The sequence below is a fragment of the Aquila chrysaetos genome, chromosome 24, assembly GCF_900496995.4.
Source record: "Aquila chrysaetos chrysaetos chromosome 24, bAquChr1.4, whole genome shotgun sequence".
Taxonomy (NCBI): Eukaryota; Metazoa; Chordata; class Aves; order Accipitriformes; family Accipitridae; genus Aquila; species Aquila chrysaetos.
The window spans coordinates 7,926,602-7,954,076 of NC_044027.1; the positions used below are offsets into that span (position 1 = coordinate 7,926,602).

Sequence of the window (27,475 nt, forward strand, 5' to 3'; positions counted from 1 at the left end):
GTGATGCACCAGTTCCTTCTCCCTGTATCCTCCCTGTATCCTATGCAGGTGTGAACCTGTTCAGTCAAACATGGCTAAGGCAAGCAGATATCTCAAAACAGGTAGGACAAGTCTGCGAAATTTTTGAAAAGAAATGGTTTAAAGAAAAGCAGGCTGTGAACAGCCCAGCCATAGCACAGAGGAGACCAGCCATAGCAGGTCCTTAACAGAGGAAAGCCCAGTGAGGGTCTCCAGAGGCTGCTGTGATTTACCTGGCAGCCTGGGTCTGACAGGGCTGAGAAACTCCATGGAGGAGTGGCAAGAATGGGCTGAGAAGCCAGAAGTAGGACCAAGGTGCTGAAGACACCCGGAGTCTGGCTCGGACAGGGAAGCTGATGGCAAGGGGAGCACAGGAAGGGCCATGTGGATGGGAAGGCTTGAGGGCCAAGCATCTTCCACCCTCTCCCTTTGAAGTCAGCTCAGAGCTAAAGGAAATCACCCCTGGCACAGGGCACAGGGAGATGTCTGTGGCAGAGGGAGGTGTCCGTGGCACAGGCAGCCTCACGACCTGGGCACCCGGACAGTGGCTTATCACCCTTTCTGGCCATCACCCTTCTCCAGCACACTCGCTCCCTGACGCTTCTTCTCTCAGCATCGTGAGCATCAAACCAGGATGGGGGCTCGGCTCTGGAGGTGCCAGCACATGGCTGCCCAGGATCCCTCAAGCGAGTCATGGTGACATGGGAATCGTGACACCAGGGTTTTGCAGTCTGCTGTGTTGCAATGCACCATCTGACAGAGTTTGCAGAGGAGAGCAGTGCCTTTCACGAGGGCTAACATGCTGTTGGATCTAACAGACACAGCAAATTTCAGTAGAGAGAAACCCATTCTCTTAACAATGCCAGTTCATAGTAAGTTTATAAGAGATATGATCCAAATCCTGTTTCTCTCACATTTGTCAGCACTGATATATTTTTTCCTCCTTTGTCCGTGCCCATGGTTCCTTTGGGCCCCTACCCCAGCTCCTGCTGCCTGCACTGGGATGCCCAGACTCAGTTCCCACCATAAACACTCACTTCCCCCGTGGCACCAGGGAAGTCAAGCACACAGGACCTCTCTGTGCTGACGCAAAAGAGCCATACATCCCTCTCCTGGGAGGATGCTGCCTAGGTGAGAAGCTGGACTGACACTTCTTGGCTGCGTTTGCAAAGCTGGCAGTGAAAGCGAACACCACATTTGGGTTTGGGGTTTTTTTGTTGCTGTTCACTAATCACGTTTGCTCTGGAGTCTTTAGGGGTGTAAGGTCTTCAGGTATCTGCCTAAAAAGAGAGCTGCTTTCCTTTCTGCAAGTTTACAGTGTCTCCGAGGTGCAAAAATCCCGCTGTCTGAAGCTATTTATTACCACCGGTAGCAGAAGCACCCATTGCATTTGGGCGCAGGCAGTGGTGCCCTAAGTTCTACCGGTAAAATAAGGAGATTTGCAGCTGCGGGAGCAGCGGGTACGTGTCTGCGCTGCGGGAAAGGAGGATTTGTGCCTGGTGAATGGACACCGGCCAGCGCGGCTCTTCCCGGGCGGGGGTCACCGAGCCGTTACCGAGGCTGGAGGGTCTCGGATGGCGGTGGGATGGAGGAGACACCTGCCTGACCCTGCCTCGCTCTCGGCCGGGGCGAGGGGTGGGGGGGGGGGAAGCGGCGGGTCCCGGTCCCTCCTCCGGAGGAGGGACCGGGATCCCCCGCTCCCACCCCCCGCCCCGGCCGAGAGCGGGGCGGGCGCCGCGTGGAACTCAAACCGCCGTCCTCCCCCTCAGCCAGTAGCCAGAGCGACCGACCGCCACCAACCAATGAGAGCGCGGGGCTTCCCACCACCAACCAATAGGAGCGCGGGGGCCGCAGCAGAGAGTAACGCTCGGGAGCTGCGGCGGTGGTGATGGCCCCGGAGCGCGGCGACCGGTCGCTCCCCGCCGGTACCGAGGGTCTTCCACGGGTTTTCCTGCAGAGCCTGCGGACTCTTTTCGATATCCTGGATGACCGGCGGCGGGGTTACGTGCACCTACGGGAGATCGAGTCCCGCTGGCGGGGAGCGGAAGCCCGGGAGCTGCCCGCCGGGGTGATGGAGGGGTTGAGGCGGGCGGCACCGGCCAGCGGGTACCTCACCTTCGAACGCTTCGTCCTGGGGCTGCGTGCTGCCCTGCCCGGTGCTGAGCCCCCGGTGGAGAGCAGCGGCGGCGGGCGGCGGAGCGTGGAGAAGCCGGCGAGCCCGCGCTGTGCCGAGGAGCGGCGCGGGAAGAGCAGCGGGCAGCGGGAACCGGGGCCCAGCCAGCCCCGCGGCCGCGGTGAGCCAGCGGGGCCGGGCTGGGGGGGTCGGAACGTGCCCGGCTCGGTGCGGGTCAGAGACTCGAGCTAGGCAGGGCGGGCTGGGACCCTGCGGCTTGCTCCGGTGCTCGGGCAGTGCAGAGCCATTTCCTCCGCCGGCCTTAAACAAGCAGCAAGCTCTTCCCGCAGGCCTGAGGTAAAACCCCGCAAAAGTGACTGCCGGTGGTAATTTTGGCTTGGGTGGGCCGTGATCCAAGCTGCGGGTAAGGCAGCTCCGTGTGCCGCCCCGGGTTTGTGCGTCCCTTCACACCTCTCCTGGCGTGGGTGCTTGGTTGTTTATAGCCGTGACAAGGAGAATTAAGGACTTTACCATAATGTGGCCGTGGTTGTCCCCTGGTGCAAAGCCTGTCGGTGGCCTTCCTCGGGGGGTGGGTGATGCAGCCGATCATCTCGGTGAGTCACTGAGCCCTGGGGTCTCCAAGAAACAAGCAGCTTCGCCGGAGCGAGACCTGTGGCCACGGAGCCGCCATGTGCTGGGGTGGGCTCCGTGCTGTTGGTGTGCCCTCTCAGAAAGGCTTGGTTCATGATTTCATCCACATTCTGGACAAAAATAGCAAAACCTGATCTAACTTTTTTGTTTGGATAATTCCGCAGCATTATTTACAATAATAAATAATTAAGTGGGAAAGTGGGATCAGGGAGATGTGCTTTGCTGTCCCCAAGCGCTGCCTGGGTGGCCAGGCTCTGTCTGCAGAGCTCACCAGCAGGTCCCTGTGGACTCTGCCCCTTCCTTGGGAGCAGGGGTCCCCATGCTGGGTCTGCCAGGGTCCCCATCCCTGGGTGGCACGCTGACCTTGGCAAGGGGGAGACTATTTCACTGGCATCTCATTTGTTGCTAGTCAGTAGGAGATGTTATGAGGAAACCAGGCTTCTGGACTTACCTGGTGTCGGTAATCTTTATCTGGATTTGTGAAGTCCTTTGAGATCTATGGACACAAAGGTCTGTGTGAGGAGCTGGTGTTTGTTATTGCAACACTTAAGTGCAATGACTTCCTCTATCTTGGGAAAGTTGGGCTGGCTTGCCTTTCCCTTCCCACCTGTTCCTTCCCAGTCCCTTCTTCTGGGTGGAGAAGAAACTTTAACCATGGCTGAGGTTCTCTGCTTTCCATTTTGCCTCCAGACTAATCACTGGAGCTTCATCTAGGGAATATTATTAAGCAGGCTGGCTCTGCTATCGTCAAGGGTGTAAATCTGGAAAAACCTGAAAACAAATCCTGCTTGGTAAATAAACAGCAAATTGAAAGCTCTGCCCTGGAAAGGAGTGAGCAGATGGCTACAGCAACTTTCTGGTTGCTGAAGATCTTTCCATTATAGGCTAAATTTACACTGACGTCTGGAGCCTGCGGGCAGGGTTAGTGCTTCAGCCCTTGCTGCCAGCTTCCCGCAGTGCAGGGCTGTGTTCTGGCAACAGGCCTGAATTTCAGGTTGATTCAGCAGCTTAGCAAATGTTATAACTCAGAGTTATTCTACCTCTTTTAGCTCCAGATCCTGCACAGCTGCCCAGTGCTCCCTTCTACTGTGGAGGGTTTCCCAGGCTGTGGTTGAACGGGTAGATATTCTCATCAACTGGCTGCAAGGAAGTTGGGCACTGCTGTGGCAGGACACTACTGTTTCTCGCTGTGGAGAAATGTGCTGGGTGCCGAGAGCTGCCTGTGGGTCCAGGAAGCCCTATCTCCATGAAGATTATGTCATTTGGGCTCAAGGCTGCTCTGAGCCTCCAGCTGCATGAGGTAGCTTCTATAAGAACCCAACCAAGTGCAGCGAGATGGTGTATCAGTGCTCATCAACTGCAAAGAGTCTGAGGAAACTGTCCCTGTCTGTGTTTTGGGGGAAGGAGGTGCTCACAGGATGCCACCCTAGCTCTGCTTTCCAGTCCAGGGGGCATGTGCATGCGTCAGAGGTGATTTGGATGCGAAACACGGCAAGATGGCAGAGGTTGTGGCCAGGTGATCCTCCTGGTGCATCCAGGAGTGCAGTGAACCAGTGGGACAGTGCTTCTGTCCCCTCTTCCCTGCTAACCTCCATTAGCATATGGGCAGAAGTGCTTCTGAAGAAGTCCCTGCTCAGAGTCACCTTCCAGCTTCTCTCAAGCTCTAAGCGGCCCAGCGGTGCTGGGGCAGCCCATGAGCCGCTGCTGGGTACCAGCTGCAGTCTCTGGGGAGCCAACAGCATCTGCTGGGCACAAGGATGGCGAGGCTGATATTGGAGAAGTCACTGGGCAGGGAAGTCACCATGATGGCTTCCCTACCACTGGTGCCTAGGTGGCCTGTTACAGCAGCGTCTGACCATCTTGGTGTTGAGGGTCTTTACCCTTGTGGTTCCCCTGAGAGCTGATGTCTGGGGAAGTTAAGACACAGAGCAGAAAGTGCCTCGCCCAGGAGGTCTGTGGTGGCCCTGGTCACTGCCTCCTCCCCAGCACAGCGCTTGCCTTTGCTGCTGGGGTGGCCTGGCTCTAGCAGCTGCCTGGAGAGCTGGTGGCCCCGGAAGGAAGGAGGGGATGGTTTGTAGGTACCTGTTATTGTCTGGGCCATTGCTAAGGACAGGTATGTAAATGTGTAAAACAACCATGAGGTGTCTGCTCCATCCTGGGCACTTGCTCTGGCTGGAGGGGCTCTGGGAGGGAGGAGGCCATCCCATATCCATGGCAAGACCTCTTCCACCTCTGGTGAGCTGGGCCTGCTCTTTGCCTAAGAACCGCTCCCAGCTATTAGCAGGGGTCCTGTTTTAGCTGCTACATTGCCAGCTCAGGTGCACAGAGCTCAGCTCCTTCTTACCACAGGTTCAGCACAGCTCAACCTGGCACTTCCAAGTAACAGCAGCAAAAGCCTTTTTAACATCTTGTTTCTACCCTGTAGCTCTTCTCAGAGGTGCTTCTGGCTTTGCTTTGTGATTCTGCCTGTTGAAGCTGCCCTTGGTTTTGGGGCTGTTCCTCAGCTTCCCAGGCAGGTTGTGCTACAGGTCTGCTAGGAGAACATATGCATGGTTGCACCAGTCTGGCTGGGTTCCTCCCAGGTAGATATGGGTGTATGAAACCAAAGACAGTTGGCAAAACAGATGAATGGGTGATATCAAAGACTTTGTGTTTATTGACGTGCTGGAAACCTGTCTACACTGGAGCACTTCCTGGTAGGAGAAGCGGGACGCCATGATGTACCAGAAGGAGGATTTTTCCCATGCCATGGTGCCTTCTTTCCCCGGTGACACAAAGTGACAGGCTGAGTGAGGTGCTTGTGTAGCATTGCCTGCTGCCCCCTGAGCCCGAGTCCAGCTCCTGTTGCTGAACAGGTGGAAACGTGGCAGTGCAGGCAGCCCCAGTATGGTGCAGCTCTCCCAGACCTCGTTGCCTTCAACGTGAAGGGTGGCTCCTGCAGCCACGGCTGCCTTCTCTTGCCCCATATCCCTCTTCCATCATGTCCATGTGCTTAGCTGAGGAGACATGTGGAGCAGCAGGCAGCGATGTGCCAGCCCAGGCAATGCTATGCACCCTGTCCTGGCACTCACAGCCCTTCATGCCTACACAGCAGGGAACATGCTAGACCTGTGCCAGGCAGCTCTGGCATCTGGGAGCTGGCATGTGCCCAACCCATGAGAGAAGGATGTGGCAGTGGGTGGGGGTGCCTGGCAGGTACGTGATGAGCGATCCCAAGGAGGAGATGTTTTCCCCCATTGCCTCACTGCCTGCCTTTGCTTGCTTACCTCCGTGCTGCTCTTGTTTGAAAGCTGGGTTGGGAAAGAAACTCTCAAGGAAAGCTGTGTGCAGAGAGCGGGGTGAGCTGCAAGAACACAGGGCAGGGGATCAGGGCAAGAAGGGAGGTGCAGCAGGCTTGCTGCCCGGGCACATCTGGGGAGGGTGCTGGCTGCACGCTTGGCTGTCCTGGCACCATGGTTTGGGATGGCAGGGCGGTGCTCTGCCAGCTTGGCCAGAAGCAGAGACCTGAGCTGGCTTGGCCATGGCCGCAGGGCTGTGTTTCTGGCGAGTTCGCCAGGGCAGGCAGTGCGGGGCTTTGTACTGACTTTACTGCAGGTGCCCAGCCAATACCTGCTTTGACGTACAGGCAGCAGAGGCAGCAGGTGTCTGATGCACCTAAAACCTGCCAGTATGAACTTAATCTGCAAAAATAGGTTATGCATGGATTTGCACCAGCATCATGTGTTTGTAGCAGATCATTCTTTTGTAAGATAGGATGTTGGGATTTTAATAAAATTTTGGAAAACGAACAGCCTGATTTACTCTATGCTTAGACCTCAGGCACGAGGTTTTGGGGGGCACATCTGCATGACCAAGCAGGAGCTGCCTTCAGGAGGGGTTGGGTTCCTGGCAGAGCTTGTGCCACCTGAGCAGAAGCCAGGGGTCCCATGGGGTGGGATAAGGGTAGGCAATATCACTAATGGTTTAATTGCCTGTGCCAGGACTGAAACAGCATTCCCTGGAAGCTGACTGCTTTTTGCAGGTGACCACGAAGGACTGTTGCCAGCCTAGCACAGCCAGATAAATCATTGCTGAAGCCTGCCCTGCCCATACAAAGATGTGAGCAGGTGCTCAGGCCAGTGCTTTTCTCAGCTGCTCCCTGTGACATCTGTTTGCAAGACCACCTGGCAGATAGTCCCATAGAAGTGGCTATGGGGAGATTTTTGTTGCAAGCAGCTGGTGGCCTCATGCTTTCCTCTGTTGCAGGTGGTGATGCTAAGGCTGCTGGGCAGTCCCAGGGAGATGGCAGCCATCCAGGGGCTGGGGACGCTCGGAGGCATCAGAGAGGACGTGCAGAACACCGGAGACACACCATCACCAACGGCGTGGACTTCAGCATGGTAAGGGAACAGCTCAGCCATGGGCTCCAGCAAAGGGGCCTGCAGTCCCTAGGGCAAAGTGGATTGCAGGGGTCCCTTACCACTGACATCAGCTCTGTTTGGGCTGTGGCTTCCCCCTGCCCACCCTGCATGTGGTGAGCTGTGGGGTGTCGGGCAGATCCTGGTATTTTGGATATAAAGCTTTGTTGATGTACGTGGAGGTCCTGCTGTTACTTAAATGGCGTTTTCTGTCCCGAATCATCCTGGACAGGGAGGAGGTATGTGTTCCCCTGCCTTCCCCTGGAGTGGGGTCAGCCCACAGAGCCAGCATTTGACTGCATGGGTGCCTTCCCCGTGGGCAAAAACTTGGGCAGGGAAAGGCAAACATGTAGGTGTAGGAGCAGGTGGGTATCTGGGCCTTTCAAGCACTCCAATGAAGGTCAGGTATGCTCTGCGCTGGTGAGCGCTGGTGCCAGGCTGTGTCTCTTGCCAGATGTTCTCTGTAGGTCAGGGCTCAACATGCTGATCCTCCTGGCTGCCGAGAGACTTTTTGCCAGTAATGCAGAGAAATCAGCATGGAATTTAGCTGGGTAGCCCAGGATGGAGGGATCTGCTCCCCTTGCTCTGTCCCTGAGTGGAGAGGCTTGGATCAGATTGCCCGGATAAAGGGATCTGCGCTGCTCCCAAGTGAGATGGAGGAGCTTCCTGGGCATGTTGCCCACAAGCTCAAGCTAAATTTTCCTGGGAAGACAGCCAGGACCCAGCCTGTAGGATGCGTGATTGGCGGGACAAGCTCTGGCCAGTGTTGGTGCTGCTGCCGAGGCTGTGACTGTCACCTCTGCACTTCCACTCCTCATACCCTGGTGTCACCTGGCTCCCTGAGCCCAGCTGGGCTGACCGGTGGTGTGGGCAGCAGAGATTACAGCGTGATGCTGGCCTTGGGTGACATAACATTCTCCAGTGCCTGGCCTGGGGAGGGGGGAGTTGTGCACACATGGTTTGCTGGGCTTGCAGCCATGCAAGGGGTTGGGGTGCTCTTGGGCTGAGGGGGTCTCTGCTGAGAGGTGCTGGCAAGGAGTAATAAATGTTGATGTGTGCATCTGGGGATGGGGTCTCTGGTTCTCAGAGTTTTTGGTGGTTGGGAGTTGCTGTTTCGGAGAGGGGAAGGTCCCTCATTCCCTGGCAAGGCTCTTCCCTGTGTGTGCAGCTCCAGGCTGGAGCCCGTCACTGCCACGAGCTCAAGGTCCTGCCTGGTACTGGTGAGGAGGGGCTGGTGGCTAGCGTGTCTCGCTGAGAGCTGGGGTTTGTTTCCAGCTCTGCCATGAGTGCTCTAGCTCTGGGCTTGTGTTGCCCTTGCCTCTGTTTCCCCAAGTTGTTGTGGGGGTGGTGGGAAGGAGGTCTTCTGCCTTTCTTCCCCCCCCTCCCCATGTACCTGAGTGCTGCACTGCCTTTAGTGTGCTCCTCCCACCGGAGAAGGGATGTCTGTCCCTGTCCTGCAGGTGAGAAGCCTTTCCTGGCACCCCGGCAGGAGCCTTTGGGTACTAATCCCACTTCTGAGCATACAGAGAGAGTTGGAGCAGGTTTGAGTCCAGCAAGGACCAAATCCCTGTGCAGGGCAGTGCTGTCACCTCCCGGCTGATGCTGGGAGGATGGTAGCACCCACCCCCCCCTCGCCAGCACAGACAAGGCACTCAGCTGTGATTAGGCTAATTTGCCTAAAACCCAGGGGGGGATGGGAGCACTGATATCCGTCCTGCATCCCGGGGTGCACCAGGACCGGTTATCCTGAGCAGCAGCAAAGCAGGGGTGTGGGGGTTGTGCTGCAGCCCCAGGACCCTTTGCAGCACTGCAGCTGGTGTCTGCTCAGCTGGTGTTTTTCAGCCAGTCCATCATCGATTGGCCTGATTTCCCCATGGCCACAGGGGTTAGCTGGGATCAGACCTTCTGTGAGAGGCTGAGCGCTTTCATTTGTGGGCAGACCAGGGTACGGTACTGTCCCCTCCCCTTCTACCCCAGGTAGCAGCAGTGCTCTGTCATCCTCCTGCCCCAGAAGCTGCCTCTGCCTCCAGAGCATCCCATCCTTAGCGAGATGCCGTCTGTCCCTGCACCCAGCAGAGCTGGTGATGTCCCACCGCCCTGTGGGATGCTGCCTCTTCCTCCGGTCACTGTGCTGGCCAGCAAGCCTGTTGGGACCAGGGCAGGCCAGGCAGACGCAGGCTGCAGCCCGAGCTGGGTGGGAGTCCTTGCCACGTACAGCACCTTCTTCATGCCCCTCAGCAACAGCCTGTGTAGCACCAAGGCTCTGCGCTTCTTCTTGTGGGTATGTCCACTTTGGTCTGTCCAACCAAGCATGTGGGGAGGGGGTGGGTTGTCGTGTTGCAAACAGCATTTCCAGGAGCAGCAGGAGCAAGAGCAGCCCTGGCGTAAAGGGTGGCTGGTGTGGGACAGTTGGGAGGCTTTGGGCCTGGCAGTGGGGATGGGGAAGCACTGGCAGCCTGAAGAAGGTCTTGGTATGGTCTCACTTGCCCGTGGGAGTGGGGATCTGTTCAGGATCACAGCTGAATCGTCCCCCTTCAGATGCTCACCAAAGTAGCAGGAGAGGTTCCTGAGCATCCAGCAGTTTCTAGGCGATTGAAGTCCCACTGGTGCTGGGAGGAGACTCTCCTGGAGCCCGGTCTGTGCTGTGGGCAGTGGAGGCCAGGCTGTGTTGTGGCAGAGAAGGCAGAGGCAGCAAGGCAGGCAGCTCCCTGTGCTCTTGGCATGGAGATGGGGGGCAGGAGCTGGGGGAGCAGGCCGGCATGGCATGGGAGAAGGGGAGTGGGAGCCCTGGGCTCACTGGGTGGGGGCTGATGAAAGGGTCGCTGCACCGGTCGCTCTGTTCCCCAGGCATGTCCCCTCTTCCCTTGCCACCTGATCGCTGGTGGTAGCAAAATGCTGAGGGGCAGCAGAAGAAGGTGGCAGCAGAGCAGGGGATCCCCTGTCCCCTGGGGCACAGACTGCTGCTCCAGCTGTGCTGTTGATGGAGGGGCTGAGCCGCCTGCCCTGCAGGAGCCTTGGCTGTGCTGTGACCTGGTGCAGGGTCCCCTCTGCTTTTGCCAGGGGGCTGGTCTGGGGGCAGGAGCCGCAGGCACCCTCGTAGCAGCTCTCCAGGCACATAAAGGTCCCCACATCCCTCTCCAGGTGATGCTGGTGCTTGAGCCTGAAAGACTGGCAGAGATGCTCAGCAGAAAAGTATGCTGTGCTCTGCTCAGCTCGGAGGTGCCTCGGGGTAAAGCAGAGCAGGGAGCAGAGTGGTGGGGAAACAGGGCTGCAGGTTTTCTCCTGGCTTCCAGTCTGCACATTTAGCTCAGCTGCTTGCTGCTAGCTGAAAGCTGTGTGTGTTTGTGCTGTTGACTGATGCCTGCAACCTTGGGGGAATTCGGGGAGTGGCTGCAGGCCCTGCTCTTGCTGTGTCCCTGGAGAAATATGAGGCAGAGAAACCTGCTTCTGCAGTGGGGAGAAGGAGGGTGGAGGTGGCCTGACTGTCCTTTGCCTCCTTCAGTTGTTCTCCCAAATCGTAGAACTCTTCCTCCAAAGCAGCATCAGGCAGCAGCCATCATCCCGCTCCTCTGAGGCTTTTCATGGGGAGAGGGGCTGAGACCCCTGCCTGTATCCATATGCCTCCATGCCTCATGAAGAAACCAGCTCCTGGGGCTTGACAAGGCCTTGGTGGGGAGGGGGTGACATCTGCACGCTCTGTCCTGCAGCTGAAGCACATGAAGGAACTGGAACAGGAGAAGGATTTCCTGCTGCAGGGTCTAGAGCTGGTAGAGCGCACCCGGGAGTGGTACCACCAGCACATCCAGTTCATGCAGGAACGCCAGAGGCTCCTGGGGAAGAACAAAACCAGTGCTGTGAGTTTGGGGCTTGTTCTTGGGGTGCCCATCTGCTTGGGAGGGTCTGGGGCTGTTCTGTGGGTTTGGAGAACCAGCCTGGGACTTGGCTGGACCTGGTCAGCCAGGTGGTTATACAGAAATGACACAAAATGCACCATAACTGTTGTAATGGGGTTCTGGGAGTAGGATTAGACAGCCAGTCACACAAACAACATATTCAGTAGTCGGTAAGATTTCAAATGGTAGTGTGGGTGTTTGGGAGCGACTAATGTGTTTTGAATGCAATGGCTTGTTAGCCTACACCAGGATGGGCAGATGCTGCTCAAGTAGTATCAGCTGTGTAGAGTCTAGGAGGTGCCTCTGGGGTTCTGGTTTGCTACATACCTGCTGTAACTACTGACCAGCCCCATGGTAACCCCCAGCCTCTTCTTCCTCCTTGTCCCCCAGGACTTCCTCCCTGAGGGTGGCCAGAGCCACCTGGGACGCCTGGTCCCCAAGCTGCAGGAGGTGAACCGCTGCCTGGGTGACCTCCTTTCCACCGCTGGCAAGGTGAGAGCCGCAGATTAGCAGCTTGTGGCTGTCTGCGTGAGCTTGGGACCCATCCTGTCCCCCCCCCTCATGCTGGTGGCTGGGCTAAGATCGGAGCTGCCAGAGTTTCCCTGGGCGCTGGGGAGGTGACTTGGCTCTGTGGGCAAGATAGGGGGTGGGGGACGGCCAAGAGGACAGCACAGCTGGTCCCAAGCTGGGCTGGAAGATGGTCAAGGCATCTGGGGGACTAAAGGAGATCCCCAGAAAGGTATAGCCATTGTCAAGTGACTAAGGAAACCATCCTGCTGAGTTGCTGAGTCAGCCCTCTCAGAGCTGGCTGTCCTGCCGGGCTCCTGGCAGGAGCTGGGCACACTGGCAGGAATGCTTCTGACCTCTGCTTGCCTTGCTGGAGACACTGCAATGGCCTGTGCTGGGATCTTAATCCTGTGCTGGGATCTTAATCCTGTGCTGGGCTTCTCTCAGTTTCCCATGTGCCACTGAAACAGCTTCTGGCCTTGGAGGAAGGCTGGGGAGGGCCACCAGGAAGGAGGCTCAATGTCTCGTCCCTTCCCTTCATCTTCTCTGCAGCCAGCAAACCCCTCCTCAGCTCTGAGCAGGCTGGGCCCTGTGGTGTCCCCAGCCTCAGCAGGTTCCCAGCAAGCCATCATCATGCTGAAGGAGCAAAACCGTCTTCTCACCCAGGTGAGTGAGGATACAGGGGGAGGAGATCCCCTTCTGGGGGAGGTGGGGAATGAATACGGGGCAGTGGAAAGTGTTCCTTCAGCTTGGCCAACCTTGGTCATCCCAGAAAAGGGCATGTGGGCTGCACCTGGAGACCCTCCGTCCCGCAGCTGTGTCCAGCTGTTTGCTGGGTGAGGGTCTGTGGGCAGGGATGGGGCATCCCTGCCAGAGAGAAAAGACTGTGACAAATGCAGGTCATGAGAGGGTGCAGACACTGCAGCTGGGGTCTGCGAGCAGGGCTGCTGGGGAAGGGGCACCGATGATGCCCCTGCCAGGGCCGGACTCACTGCTGTGGTTTGCATCCCAGCACCCGCAGTGCAGCAAATGTCAGTGCTTTCCTCCTCTGAGCAGCATTTTCCTCCTCTGTCCCGTGCAGGAGGTGACCGACAAGAGTGAACGCATCACCCAGTTGGAGCAGGAGAAATCTGCCCTGATCAAGCAGCTCTTTGAGGCTCGCGCCCGCAATAACCATGAAACAAGCCAGCTGGACTCCACCTTCATCTAGCACCCATCTCCCTGCTCCCCATCCTTGAGCTTCCCCGGGGGTTTTGTGGGATTCTTTCCCAAAACCCATTGCACCCGTTTCTCCAGGTGTCATATCTAGAGGTCTGGAGCTGCTGGTGGCATCTCTGCAGGAGGTAGCCAGGAAGGTATTTCCCCAACCCTGCCAGGGGAGCATCTCTGCACTGCTCTACTGCTGGTCTTTCCAGCCGTGCTGCTCTCAAGCTGCTCCTTTTCTGTCTCTAAACGGACTGCAGGGACTGTACTGCAGCCCCGTGATCCCCAACATACTGGGGGAAACGGCTGCTGCCCATGCTGCCAGCGCAGGGGGGAGCTGCTGTGCCCTTGGCCTGACTTGAGCTGAATTTTGGCTGCTCTCAGAAAAAGATGATCCATCTTCAACACTCCAGCTGGCATCTCCAGGCAAGCCTGGCTGTTGAAGGATGGCCTGTCCCCTGCTTGTCCCACTGTCGGAGGACAAGATTGAAATTCCAATGGGACATGCCTGGCCCCTCTCTGCTGCCTGAGTTCTGCCTGACAGTGACACTATACTGGGCCAGAGCAGTGCCTGAGCTGGTGGTCCTTCTAGGGTAATCCCTCTTTCCAGTTTGTGGTAGTGATGCCATAGTTGCTGTTTACATGTCTGCAGGCTCCTGTAGTTAATGAGCCACAGACCCAAACGAGGTAGCCTGTACCTCTGAGCTGCTTTTTCAGGCTGTTTGCAGATTGAGGCAGACACCTCTACATCCCTTTATTTGGCTTGACCTGGCAAATGGGTTTTTGTGACTGCCGAGCTTATATTTTTTTCATGATGACTTCAAAAGGAGATGTGATGTTTTATAGTATGAGGATGCTAACACAAGCCTGATTGCGCAGAGGGGCTTTAGGACAAGGTTTTGTATTTAACTGAATGTGGGTGACGGAGCAGAGGCTGATGGGCTCTTTCCTTTGCACATCTCCAAGTGGAGAAATGGCAGCTTTGCCTGTCCTGGTGGTGGAGGCTGGCTCGCTGGGGTGACATCCTGAGTATGAACTGCACCCCTCTCCAGGTCTCTTGGGGTGGTGGTGGTGGTCTAAGCGTGGGTCCTGTTAGACCCACGTGCATCTCAGAATACCTCCTCCTTCCCACCCAGCTCAGTGATGGTGCTTGAGCTGAATGATGTCTTCCACTGTGGTCTGGTACTTGGTATTTATGGTACTTTCACAGGAGATCATTGTGAACCCCCATGTAGCACAGGCCTGGCCCTCTGTAGCTCCAAGACCAAGACCTTTCTCTCCAGGGTTGTTTCATGCTCTGAGTTTCCTGGCATGATGCCATGGCACAATGCACTGAGCTGGGCAGAAGGTGCTGGACCTGCCCTGCCGTGGGCTGGGCACCATACAGCCCAATTCCCTTCTCACTCCTGCTTTCATCTGTCCAGTGCTATCTGTCCCATCCAGCTCCTCTCTTTGAGGCTGATCTTGACCTGAAGCTCACTGCAAGGCATGAATCCCTGCTCTACCCTTGTGCCTGCTGCCCTGTGTGGGAGTGGGGATTGGCAGAGTGCCAGGGAGAGGGAGGAGGAGGAGCAAGGCTATGGCTAGTCGCGTCCCCTATCTGCAGGAGTAGGGTGTTTGTTGTCTCCTGGGCGTCAGTGCCTGCCATCTTTTTCATGATGCCACCTCTGGTGTCCAGTGCCTGTTTTGCCTGAGGTTTAATTAAGAGCGACCCTCTTTATGAGGAGGGTCACCTGTCTGTAGGGATAATAAAGTGGGGTGAACTATTTAATTTATCCTTCTGTCTTTCTGCCTAAATCAGCCCATCTACTGCTGCAAGCCTTGAAGTTCCTCTGTCCTGTCCCACGGGATGTGGGGTGAGCTGAGGTTGCACAATCACAGCCTGAGCACAAGGAGCCCAGGGGGTCTCTGCTCCAGGCCGTGTTCCCATCCCCTCTGGACTTCCCTGTGCTCTGGGGCTGGGGACCCCCCAGTCTCTCCTCGCTGCTGTGGGATGGGGTCATGAAGCCCCCTGCACCCCTTCCAGTGCTTGTAGCTTCATCTGGCTGCTTCTCCAGAAGCTGTGCTGGGGGCTCACACTCCTCAGGTGGTGCTGGTGTAGTTCACAACCTCTTATTTCTTTTTAAGCCCTGTCCCTTGGAGCTGGCCCCCGGTGACTGTGGGCAGCGGTGGCCGTGGTGCTCTGCAGTAACTCCTTCCTGAAGGGGCAGCTGGAGGGGACCTTGCTGGCATGGCACGCTGCGGCAAACGTCCCTCTGCCCTGCACCAAGGGTGGCAGCACCCGCTCAGGGCAAACCTGGGGCTCTACACTGGCCAGGGACACCTTCCTTTGCCCCTCCACACAACTGTGCTGTGGGGTGAGCTGGGACCCCCCACAGAGCCCTCCAGGGGTGAGCTGTCCGTGCCTCCCCTGCCAGGAGCGGAGCCAGGAGGGGAATGTGAGCCAAGTCCCCTGCAGTTGGGAGAGGGATCTTTGATGCGGCTTCTTTCAAGTGGTGCTTAGCGCAGCCGCGAGTCTCAGAGAGAGCGAGGAGGGGGGCGATAATTGCCCTCAGTTCCCATTTCATGCCTTTGCTTGGATGCAGAGCCCATGAGGGCTCTCAAAGGAAAGAGAGGATCATTGTTCCTGCTCAATGCTGCTCTGTGCAGAGCCAGGGCAGCTCTCCCCCTGCCCCGTGGCTGCCGCTGCCCCGGCCCAGGGGAACATCCCGGCCGTGGCCCAGCAGCGCTGGCCCTGGGCCAGCTTCCTGCGGGACTGCTGCTGGGGTGGTAGGGGAGCTCCGGAACTGCGATGGGCCTGCTGGGACTGGGGTCCCTCTGGGAGCTGCAGGGCCGACCTTGAGCTGCTGGCCCTGGCCTGGCCACGCTGTTTCTGGATCCCTGATGGGTCTGGCCCGTGCCTCACCCTCACCTGTGTGTCTGGGCTGTGTCCACTTTGGCACCCTGAACCATGGGGGCTGGCACCACTGCAGTGGCAATCCAGGAGCCATGAGACCTGGGTTTGTGGCCAGGTCTGTAAGCGATGCGCTGGGTGATGTGGGTGAACATCTTCCCTTCTCTTCAGGCTCTGTTCCTGGGTTTGCACAGACCTGTGAACATGCCTCCAGGGCTCTGATCACATCTGGAAATGTGGCATGAACCTGCAGTCCATGCTGGGAACAGCTGGAGCCAGTCTCTGCTGTCTCCAGCCAGGGCAGCTCCTGCTGACCCACCTCACCTCAGTCCCTCCATGCTTGAGGTTGTCAAACCAAGGTGTGACACCATGTAGTCAACACGTCACTGGACATTTATCACAGATGCCAGGGAGAGACCGCACAGGAGATCCCCACTGCCGCAGCCTGGTGATGGGGGGGCTGTTACCGGGCCTGGGGTGTGCTTGGCCCTTGCCTGGGCTCAACCCGGAGATGTGCCTCGCCCCCAGGCTGCCCCAGGGGATGCAAGATCTCATCCTCTGTGTCCTCAGCCATGCGGCTTGGGAAGGATCCAGTCACACAGGTCTATTTGTAGTTTCTGCCTTCTGCCCAGCTCTGTTCCCTTCTCACGCCCTTGGAGGCTGGGCTGCGTGCCCAGCTACCCCACTTAGAGAAGGGCTGCTCTCCCAGCAGAGCAATTATCCCAAATGCCAGCAGGAACAGCCACATCTTGGGCCCCCAGCCCATATATTTTGTGCTTTTTGCTTTTCTTCCCTGCTGCATGGTCAGAAACTGCTCTGCCCATCATGGGTCCTTGCTGTACTGGGCAGTTTGCAGCAGCCCCAGCACCCAGCGCACTGTCAGGCCACACTTTCTGCACCTGCTGTCCTGCTCTGGCTGGTGCAAATCCCTGGGAGATGGAACAAGGATGTGATGGCATGGAAAAGGTCCCAGGTCCTGGGGCTGGTCCTCACCAGGATGGGAAGCTGGGCCGTGCAGGGCTGTCTTGGCTAAAGGAGTGCCTGGTGAATCTCAGATCCATGAGCTGGCACCCAGTACCTCTTGCTCATCCCCTTGGTCCCTCGTTGCGGGTGTTCTCCTGCCCTAGACCATCCCTGTGCCTTGTTGCCACAGCCCTGCCTGTATCCCAGGCTCCAGCTTGCCAGTGCTCTCCTCCTCTTGGCAGAGATAAAACTGCCTCCTGCCTTAGCAGCTTTACCTGGCATGTGCCCAGTGCTCCCTGTTCCTCCTCCCTGGCTGTGGCCATGGGAGAGTTTCGTTTTCTGCTGACACTTGAGGCATGGTGGAGCAAAGATCCACACCCAGGTGGCAAGGGACCTGGTCTTCCCTCTCCTCTGCAGTGTACGGCAGGGGCAGTGGTGGGTGAGCCTCCGCCCCACCATCCCAGCTCATTCCCGGGGGGGATGCTGGGGCCACAGCTGTGCCAGGTGCCCCCAACATCTCCATCACGGGGGAAATTGAGCGCAGCATCCTGGCTCTGCTCCAACATCCTGCCAGATCACTGCCAGGTCTGATGTCTCCCTGCAGCCATGACCCCAGCCCGGTGTGGGTTCTCACCGCTGCCTGTGCCACCAACCAAGCCTCTTCCAAGGTACAGCTGATTGAAGCCAGATGCTCCATCCCAGGGAGACCCGGTGTGATGAGGAGGGGTGGGGCTCCCAAAATTCCTGCTTTGCAGCTGCGTGCCACGGGGACCATGACTTTACTCCCCCCATTACATAAAGAGGCAGCTGCCCATGGCGGATATCCACCCTATTTCCTCACTCTCGGAGAAGCAGCTGTTGGGAACCAGAGCAGGGGCTGGGGTCCTGGCCAGCACCCTGGGGTGGGCCACACTCGCTGTGTGGATGCCCTTAGACCCAAAGAATCCCCTTGTGGGACACTGATGTGGTGGGTGCAGACACGGTGGAGGTGGCCCCCTCCTCCTGCCCTGCTATCGGGGCACCTCTGGTCACCCTTCCTAAGAGATGGGATCATGCCAAGTGGTGCCATGCCCCAGGGAGGGACAGGCAGCTGAAGGGCCAGAAATGGCTGTATGGGCAGAGAGCCTGCACTGGAGGCTGGGCTGTAGCCATGTCCCAGGGAGCGATCAAAACCCACCCACACGATGACACTGTTTAACTGCTCTGCCTCAGTTTCCCCAGCTGTAGATGAGGGCTGGGCACATGGACCAGCACATCCCTGCGGCAGGAAGCCTGGGCTGCTCTGTGCCTGTGCAGTTTCAACAAACAAGCATTTTTCCTTCATTCATTCCCATGTCTCGCTGCAGACTGGCCCCATGGAAACAGGGCAGGGAGGACACATGGCTCCCACTTGCCCTGCAGCCAGATCCAGGAGCCAGCGCTGGGAGCAGTGAGTCCTGCTGCCCCAGAGCCTCTCCTGGGCGCATGCCCCCATTTATGCCCAGGGCATCCCTGCAAGGGTCCAAGGCACTCCACAAATCTGTTGTTCCCTGCTGCAGGCAGCCAAGGACAGCCTGTTCTCGGACAGGTCCAGGCAGACAGCTTTGGTTTCTCTTGGCTGCTGAAAACGATTTCCTGCCCATGGAGGAGGCGTGTGGGGTGTCAACAAGCCCAAGAAGACATCAAGTAGGGATGTGGTGGCTGCAGGGATGTCCCCCAGCCCTTTTCCTTGGGGAGAAAAAAAAGAAACTGTTATTAAATCTTCCTGTCAAGAAGCTGATGGCAGACAGGGCTGCCTGCGCTGCCTGTACCAGGGCATCCCACAGCCGCCCTCGGGCAAGGGTCGTGGCCATGGCCACATCTGTGTCCCACAGATGGGCACCCACAGGGCAGAGCTCAGACACAGTGGTGACAGCCCAATGCAAGCAGGACATCCTAGCCTGAGCTCCCCTCACCCATGTCCCCAGGCACAGCCTCCAGCCAGCTCCTTGCGGGTGAGGATGGAGCTGCCGTGGAGGGACTGGTGCTGGTCAGGCCCTGCCAAACCCTGCGCAGGCACTGTAAGGCACCCTGCCTGTGAGGTGGGTGTCACAAATGACACGAGTTTGCTCTGTCTTAGCCCTGGGCTCCTCCCTGCCACGCTGCTATGGTGCTGGCAGACACCTGAACCGGGTGGCAGCATCACAGGCAGGCAACCCAAGCAGGTCTGCAATGGAGGGGAACAAGGGAAACAGAAACCCAGCCACACCGTACTGAGAGTGTGCACCAGCCATGTGGGCTGACCTTCCCCCTCATGCTGTTGCACACACATGCATGGCAAAATATTTATCTGTATTTACTGGTTGGGGTCCCCAGGACTGATGTGATGATAGGCTCTGAGCAACCTGATCTAGTTGAAGATGTCTCTGCTCATTGCAGGGGGCTTGGACTAGATGATCTTTGGAGGTCCCTTCCAACCCAAACTATTCTATGATTCTATGTGGAGCTGGGGGGGTGAAAGGAAACTCCAGATAAAGTTGTGCCATGGGCAGCACCGGGCTCCAAGGGAAGGGCTGAGCACGGCGAGTGCCATGGCTGCGGGCAGGCTCTGCCTGCAGTAATGACATCCTCGTCCACAGGGTTTTGCGTTGCTTCATTTCTACAAAGGCACTGAGTGGCTCTCAAACCACAACGGCTTTTCCATCCCTGCTGAAGATGAATGGCTCTCACACGGTGCTGGTCAAACTGGGAAGGAAACAGGCTTTTTTGTCCTATTGACTAAACAAAGAAACCCAGAAGACATTGCCTCAGCCCCCAAGGTTTTGTTTAGCCCAAAATGAAAATATTTTGTATTGGTTTGACTTCAGTTCAGGCTTTTTAAACACACTTTCCTTTTTTCTTCTGCTCTATGTAGGGCCAGTTGAAATAATAGAAAAGCTGTTTCTAAGTAGCACACAGAGAAATGGCCCCATCCTGGTACTCCTGGCATGAGCTCTGCCATGCAGAAAGCTTCCACTTCTTTGGGATGCTTCCAAAATCTTCGTTAGATCTTAAAATCTTCCAAAACCTCTGTTAGTCCTCAGGCTGAAACACTTTGTGGGGGAGACCTGGTCCCATGGGCAGATTGGACGTACCTCTGTGCCGGGCTGGGAGCTGCGCCAGTGTCTGGGTTCAGCGTCCCATCCCCCATGAGGGATGTGCCCTGGCCAGCTTGGAGACAGCTGAGCTGGATGGGCCAGGCAGATAATAATCAAATAATCTAATGATTTCATCATTAAATATTTAATATTGATGGCTTAGGAAGAAAATAATTTGGGCTCGTGAGAGGTCCTGGTGCTGATGCTCCTGCACAGATGCAAATGCCTTCTCACTGGTGCCTGCGTGGCTGGTCAGTGTCGGCGGCCACTGCTCCGTGCCGGGCTGCCGGGCTTGTCCCTGGCATCCCTGCCTCCTGGGCAGCCAGAGGCACTGTGCTGATTCTGGTGAGGTTCTTGGTGGGGTCTGCAGGGGCAGCCTCATCCCCACAGCATTCTGTGCTCTGCACCACCCAGGACACCTGCACGTCAGCTCTCATTTTGCTTCTGTGTCTGAAATCCTAAGGGGGGTTTTCCAGCCCAGCCATTTTTCACATTTTCCTCTGATGAGTAGTCTGTTGCACCGCTGCCAACTCCCAGAAAGTCATAAATCTCTCTGGCCCTTCTAAAATCATGAAGTTAGGGGGAAAAAAAGGAAAAAAACAAAAGCAGCTTTTGTAAACAATACTTTTAGGAGAGAGCATTTATTCCCCTCCAGTGTCCTCAGCCTTCATCACTCCTATCACTCAGCTTTCCCCTGCAACACCCGCCTTTAGTGGGAGCCCAGTCTTACGAAACCAAAGGAGCTATGAAAACCTAAATATTGCAAAGCTTTATTTGGTTAAGAAGAAAGGCAAAGCCGTTGGGGCCATTAGGGCTGCGAGGTTGGAAGCAGCTCACCCAGCAGGATCTGACACCAACAGAAACTCCCTGGTTGCTTTGTGTCCCGCAGGATGGCTCTGCTGGCGGGGTCTGGGGGGGGGGCGGTACAGCTCCCACCGTGGCCGCACCACATCCTTGGGACAGTGGGAGCTCAAAGCCCACCTGTCCGTGCTGCCCCAGGGCCCACTGCCGCTCCCTGTAGCTTTTCCAGGGATTTCCACCATTTTCCTGGGACCATGAGCTGCTTTTCTTCCTCCTGCTTCCCAGTGGGATTGGCAGCTCTCCCCACTTCCAGGACATTTGCGTGGCTGGTGCAGGATGTGGGTCTGCAGGACAGGATTTGTTCTCCCAGGTCCCCTGCCCAGGTCTCCAACCCCCTGGCCCCTCGCAAACCAGGCAGATGCTCAGGGATTCAGACACCACTAGAGAAACACCCTGCTGGGGGTGCACACATGGGCACAGGCACGGGCACAGCAGCCCACCTGTGGGTGTACACACTCATGCTGTGCCAGGCTGTCCTGGGGCCGTGTACACCGAGTCTGTGCTCACACCATGTCCATGCTCACACCATGTCCATGCTCACACTGTGACTGTGCTCTCACCATGCCAAACTGTGCTCCACACCCCGCACACCGAGAAAGCCCCCCCCACTTTCCCCACTCAGTTCCTGGCTCTCCAGCAAGGCAAAGAGGAAGGAACCCCTCCATGGGCAACAAACTCTGTTGGGCTCAACGCCCTCCACTCTAGCCCACCCATGCATCCCACATCCACCCATGCACCCTTGTCCATATGCGACACCACCCTGGCCACATGAGTGTTGTCTGTGTTGCAGGGTGAACCTCATCCTGCAGAAGCCTGGGAAAAACAGGCTGGGTATAAAATTAGCTGGAGCTTTTATTGCTGGGATTTTATTTTTAAATGCAATGGAAAATACATCACTGGAGGGAAAAATCCAAGAGTTCTGGGCCAGCCTGTGGGATCACAGCGTACCTCTGGCCCATGGTGAATGTCCTACTCATCCCTGGGTGGGATGCAGGGTGGGAGCTGGCTGCAGGGTGCAGTCAGTGGGGTAGCAAGGACAGTGAGGGGCTGATCCTGCCCCCCCGGCACGCAGCCAGGGCAGTGCGTGAGGAGCAGTGGTGGCACAAGGGGCAGCAGGGGTGGATGAGCCCTGCTTGCAGGCATCATGGTGGCCATAGGGTCCCTGAGAAACTCCAGTGGGAAGGGACCTTCCTATCTGAGCAGGATGGGACCCTCTGGCCAGAGAAGATACAACTGGGGGTCTGGAAACTCAGGACTGCCCTGGAGAGGCTGGAGATGGACAGAGCCACCAACACTTCCAGTGCATGAAGTGAAGGTGGGAGCCGGTTTCAACCCAAACTGAAGTAGGAAGTTCTCTGTGCTGGGGTGGCAGAAGCTCCTTGTTGAGGGATGGTGCTGATGCTGGAGGTTTGCCTGTGCCCAAAGGGAGGTTTTTTGACAAGTCCAAAGAGGAGGGATCTACTGAAGGGTGTAAATACAGAGAAATCAGGAAATCACATCTGGCTCAGGAAATCCCTGAGCTGAAAATAGGTGGAGACAGGGAGAGGGCTCAAGGGAAGTATTGCATATGCTTGCTGTCATCTTCCTCATAGCTGGACACCACTGGGTGGCATGAGGGGGCAGTGGGGACATCATAGCCATGTTATTGCTGACTGCTCCCGGGCTTATTTGCTCAGAGAGGTGTGTGCCGGCCATGAATGCAGCTGGCACAGGTTCTAGCTGGACTCTGAAATGGTTATTTTTTTAAACCAGTGAAACCTGTACCTGTAAAGATCTCACCTGAAAGCTTAAACCCACTGCCAAGGGTCTAAGCAAGTGCCTGGTTTCCTAGTGAGCTCCTCACCACAAGCTGCTCAGTGACTCCCAGGGGACCCCAGTTATTCCAGATACTGGAAACGTGGCTCCTCGCACAGACACCCACTGCTGAAGCCACCAGACCTGGTGTCCATCCTCTCCCCTCCGAGCTGCCCTCATGCCCCACAGGTGTGATGGTCCTGGCAGGGTGATAAGAGGACCCTGAGCTACATCCGCAGCCTTGGACAGGGCTCAGGGTCTCTGTCTCGGACCCACATGCCTCTGGCTGGCACTGGCCGGGATGTAGTAGCTGCTTGGCAGCTGTGCTTGGCCCTGGTTTGTGGAAGCCTTGCTGTGGTCAGGCACCCACGTAACTACAGGAGAACTGAAAGTGCCGATCCCAGGGCTCGCTTCCAAACAAAGGCATGTGTGGGATGTCGGAAAGGGAAGCTGAATCATTTAGCAAGGCACATGGAAGCCTTCCTATACGACAAGGTGGGGACAGGATGCGGTGGTAGCCGGGCAGGCTCCTGGCAGCAGTTTGGCTCTCAAACCAGCTGTCAGAGGCTGAGCAGGCTCCTGCCATGGGAAGGCAGAGGTGTGGGATCCTCCACAGGCTGCAGGTGGAGATCTGCTCCACCGTGGACCTCCATGGGCTGCAGGGGGACAGCCTGCCTCACCATGGGCTTCCCCACGGGCTGCAGGGGAATCTCTGCTCTGGTGCCTGGAGCACCTCCTCCCCTCCTTCTGCACTGACCTTGGGGTCTGTAGGGCTGTTTCGCTCACATCTTCTCCCTCCTCTCTCCAGCTGCTGTGCAGCATTTTTTACCCCTTCTTAAATACATTGTCACAGAGGAACCACCACCTTTGCTTATGGGCTCAGATTTGGGCAGCGGTGGGTCCATCTTGGAGCCAGCTGGAGCTGCCTGGGTCCAACATGGGGGCAGCTCCTGGTGTCTTCTCACAGAAGCCACCCCTGCAGCCCCCCCTTGCCACTACCAAAACCTTGCCACATAAACCCAATGCAGTCCCAAGGACACGACACCTCCCTGGCAGGAGGGTGACCAGGCTGGAGCAGAGCAGGGAACACGCTGGGAGCGGGATGTGGTAGCTCATCCACACCAGCCTCTGCCCAGCTCCTGTCTGGTTGACACACACTGGGCAGGATCATTTCTGCCCCAACAGCATCTTCTCACAGGCCTGGGCTGGTTTCGGCTCTCATGAGGACTCACCAGCAAGGGCAGCTCCTCTGACACCTGGCGCAGGGTGTGTTTTGGGAGCTGGACCTAACTGGCCGCTCCTTGGAAAGGAGACGAGTGGCTGCTGGCTGCTAAGCATGCCTCTGGCAAGCCATCCGCACCCCCAGTCTCTGCCAAATTTCACACTCATGCAAAATGCTATTTTTCTGTGCTGAGGGTTTAACTTCAGCCCTGCCCAGGGAGTTTGAGCTGAAAAAGTCATTCCAGCAAAGATTCTTCCTGCGGCAGGGCAGTGTCTCCCTGCGGCTCCTGTCAGCAGCATGTGAAGCGATGATTGCTCTTCCATCCCACAAAAAAGCAAAATCCAGCTGAAGCTGGAAAAATTGCACTCAGCAGTTTCATCCAAGTCACCTGCTGAAACCTGAGAGCAGGAATGAACCTGAGAGCAGGAATGAACCTGAAGGTGGGACGAGCATCCTTCCCATGCCCTTCCCGGGCATGGCCCCATCCTGGCGGGCACAGAGCACCTGGAGGTCATACTGCCAGCTTCCCACAAATGAACCTGGGTGCGTTTTTCTTTTCCTTTTGTCCCAGTTACAAAGCACAAACATACCTTAAAAGGGCAGGGTGGTGGCTTTGAGTGAAGTATTAGCAGCCCTGAAGGCCTCAGAGATCATCCCAGGACACAGCTGTTCTCCATCTCCTTTCCCATCTCCTTTCCCTTCTCGGTGACTCATTACCTCTGCAAACTGCTTCAGCTCAGGGATTTCTGTTTAACCGGCGCCACCCCAGGTGTGGGTCCTGCCTGCTCTTCTGTCCTGCAGCACACAACATCAGTCGTGGGACTGTGTTTCTTCAAAATATTTTTCAAATGTTAGTGAAGGAGGAAGGCTGGCACCCCGCAACTGAGGCTGAGACCCTGCTGCCAGCCGGGATGCTCCCAGAGCCGAGTGAGATGCTGTGCCATGGAGGCTGGGCAGGGGATGTGGAGCAGTCCCTGACCTGCTTCATGCTGAAGCAACTCTCTTTTCATTTTTCAGAGGTTTGCACTAAGCCAGCTGACCTTCTTGAAGTGGTCTGAAGAAGACCCACAGAGGTGTCTGTTTTGGGGCAGGAACAGGTAACCTGGAGCACTGGGGTGCATTTAAGGGTGTCTGTCTGCAGCTGGAGAGATCCCTGTGCATCCTGAGGGGCATCCAGCTGCTCGTAAATCATACTGTTTTGTAGCGTATGGAGGAAGAGGAAATGAATGAGGCTTTCAAGGGCTTTTTGAAAGCTTCATAGCACATGATTTTCTCAAATTGCAGCTGATGGCATCCCACGATGAGCTCAGAAGCTCCAGATCTCCCTGAAAGACAAATAAAAATCCAGTTTTGCAGTTATGTTCCAAAACTGAGAAGTGTAACCTTGAAAATCTCTGCAGCTCACAAACTTTCTTTTTTTAAATTTCAGGATTTGGGGTTGTCTGACTCCCATTTTTGAGTCATTTGAGAAAAAACCCTAAAGAGGGATGGGCTAGCTGGGGGTGCACTGGGAATTCAGCAGGAGGGCTCATACAAAAGGCTGCAGCATGGGCAACGGTTGTGAAGTGGAAGGGTTAAATATGGAAAAAATATGGATTTATAAATTGATTAAAACTGATTAATTCCCTGACCTAGGTATGGATCAGTTCAACAGCTTGATCTCAGTAATAGGTGATTTCACGGCAGCTCTACAAAGCTTGTCCCTGCTCCCAGGGCAGCCTTGGGAGCACTGGGTTTGCCAGAAGGAGACAAGTCTGGATGCTGGAGGGCTGCTGGGAGGCAGATGCTGAGGGACTGTCTCCAGGAAAGAAAGCTTCCAGCGGTGTTTGCCCAAAGTGGGAGCTGTCAGCAGCTAGGAGAGATCTTCTACCCAGTGCCCAGATGTCAGTGGTTTTTGGGTTAGGAGCCTGCAGGGCCTGCGCAGCTGGGGCAGGCAGGGCAGCTGCCTGGAGGCAGCCCAGGGCAGCCACCAAGGGCTAGGAAGCAATATGGGAGAGGGAGGGCTCACTTGGCTGGGCCTTGGCCAAAGGGTCGCAGCACCTGCTCTCCTGCCCTTGTGCTGCAGTGGGTCCTTTTGCTGCCATCCCTGCAAACAAGTCCTTGCAGACAGCCAGGTGTGCCCCAGGCTGCTTTGGACACCTCATGCTGTCTTCCCTGCCATGGCGGTGGGAAATGAAGTCTGTCCTGTGTGTGCCATCATCTGTCCTGCATGTGCCATCATCTGTCATGCCTGTGCCATCACACTGGCTTTGCTCTGCGGGGCACAAGGGGTCCCACTGCCAAGAGCGGTGATAGCTTGAGGCAGGAATAATGACAGCCCATGACGTCCCCAGTGGCCCCCTTCAGAGGGGGTCCATGCTCCTCCCTTAGCCACCAAGGACGCAGAGCCCTGGGAGCATGTGAGAAATGACTTGCCGAGGTCACTTGGAGCTAAGCCCTGGTGCTGCTGGGCAGTGCAGCAGGTTTTCGGCTAAGTCAGCAGTGTGACAGTGGGAAGTCCTTGTCCTGGAACAAAGGATGCTCTCCCAGTCTCGGCACCAGCATGGGTGGCTTCAAGTCACTTTCTGCCCTCTAGCAGTTGGCTGGCTGGGGCTGTGTGCGGGAAGCCCACCAGGGAGGGAAGGATCTAGCTGCCCACACACCAGTTTGGTGGGGAGAGGATGGGAAAATGTCATTTGGGAAAAGAAAGTGTGTCATGCTTAGCTGGGGCTGGAGCAAGCCCTGGTGCTCCAGCAGAAGAAATGGCTCTCCAGAGATTTCTTGTTGCATTTTGGGATGCGGAAAGGACTGAAAACATGCCTGCTGGCTAGAGGGTGATCCTCAGGGCCATGTGCCTTTACATACAGACAGTAACCATCTATCAAAAGGAAACTCCATTATTAGGGTGAGAAATAACACTACTGATAAACTCAAATTTAGAGATTGCTAAGCCAGGTGGCCAGGCTGACAAGGTGCTGCCCCGGGCTGGGGGGACCCGCAGGTGCGGGGCTCTAAGCTGCTGTGCTGGAGCTGCTCTTGTGGCTTCTGCTGGAAAATGGTGGGAAAAGGCACTGGCAGAGCCGGGAGTCCAGATGAGATGCCTCCCTGGTGCAGAGCTTTCTCCAGAAGGACTGTGGCAGGGGGAGGGGATGGGATACCACGGCACAGCTCCGCTGGCCATTGCCAGCCTTATGGGGAGGCCACCAGGGAGTCCCAGCCTGCATTAAAAATCTAGTTTTTATTAAAGTCCTGCCAAAGAAGAGGAGAGACCCCTCCTTTCCCTCAGGTTGAGTTTCCAGTGCGAGGTCTTGCATCAAGCAAGCATAGTTTGATGCCAAAGATTTGAAGGAGCAGTTGCCCTGGGACAGGACAGCTTCCCCAGCTGCAGAACTGCACAACAGCATCAAGGGACATGATTATGCCTCTGCAAGCGGGAACCCTCCACGGGGTGCTGGTCCTCAAAACTGACTGCAAGCATCAGAGGGAAGCAAAATTATCTTGTTCAGTGCAAAACGGGATTGGGCTAAACTGACACCTTCCCACATCCCTTCCCAGAGCTCAGGAAGGGGATGCTGGAGAAGCATGGCACACTGGGGATAGCTGGGCTGTGGCACACTGCCGGATAGCTGCAGGATGGCAGTGGGAAGATGGCTTATGCCCTAACAGAGATGCTCCTACCTCCTGAACTGGCTGCTGTGGCACAGCAGGAGGGCAGTGGACACACAGAGCCCTCCCAGTGCTCAAGTCCTCCTAAAATGTTAGTTTTGTCCCTAAGACCTCTAGGGACTTGAGGGAACCTCAGAGCAGAGAGTTTCTCCGTGCAACAGCAATGGGAAAAGAGCAAATTCACTACACAGGAGAACTAACGGAGAGGTGCTAACGCAAG

General features: G+C 56.5%; 2 protein-coding genes across 3 annotated transcripts in view; both read left to right on the plus strand.

Annotated features, from left to right (window-relative positions):
- Positions 1-1,885: 1,885 nt before the first annotated feature.
- SAPCD2 (suppressor APC domain containing 2) lies at positions 1,886-14,553 on the plus strand. 2 transcript variants are annotated; one of them, XM_030000615.2, is made up of 6 exons: positions 1,886-2,312; positions 7,028-7,161; positions 10,887-11,033; positions 11,463-11,564; positions 12,132-12,245; positions 12,661-14,553. In XM_030000615.2, the coding sequence occupies exons 1-6, from the start codon at positions 1,907-1,909 to the stop codon at positions 12,787-12,789; spliced, it is 1,032 nt and encodes a 343-aa protein (XP_029856475.1). In that variant the 5' UTR covers positions 1,886-1,906; the 3' UTR covers positions 12,790-14,553. The 2 variants fall into 2 exon arrangements, with proteins under 2 accessions (XP_029856475.1, XP_029856476.1); XM_030000616.2 differs by lacking the exon at positions 11,463-11,564.
- Positions 12,847-27,475, plus strand: part of ENTPD2 (ectonucleoside triphosphate diphosphohydrolase 2) — a 33,531-nt gene continuing 18,902 nt past the window's right edge. Inside the window, exons 1-2 of the mRNA XM_041119938.1 lie at positions 12,847-12,934; positions 24,628-24,707. The gene's annotated coding sequence lies outside the window, so the exon portion shown is untranslated. The remainder of the gene's footprint in view (positions 12,935-24,627; positions 24,708-27,475) is intronic.

Excerpts from the sequence above, each read along its gene's own strand:
- SAPCD2 (XM_030000615.2), top strand. The coding sequence starts at position 1,907 with ATGGCCCCGGAGCGCGGCGACCGGTCGCTCCCCGCCGGTACCGAGGGT. Across the intron at positions 7,162-10,886 it reads ACGGCGTGGACTTCAGCATG|CTGAAGCACATGAAGGAACT; the intron begins GTAAGGGAACAG and ends TCTGTCCTGCAG. Across the intron at positions 11,034-11,462 it reads GGAAGAACAAAACCAGTGCT|GACTTCCTCCCTGAGGGTGG; the intron begins GTGAGTTTGGGG and ends CTTGTCCCCCAG.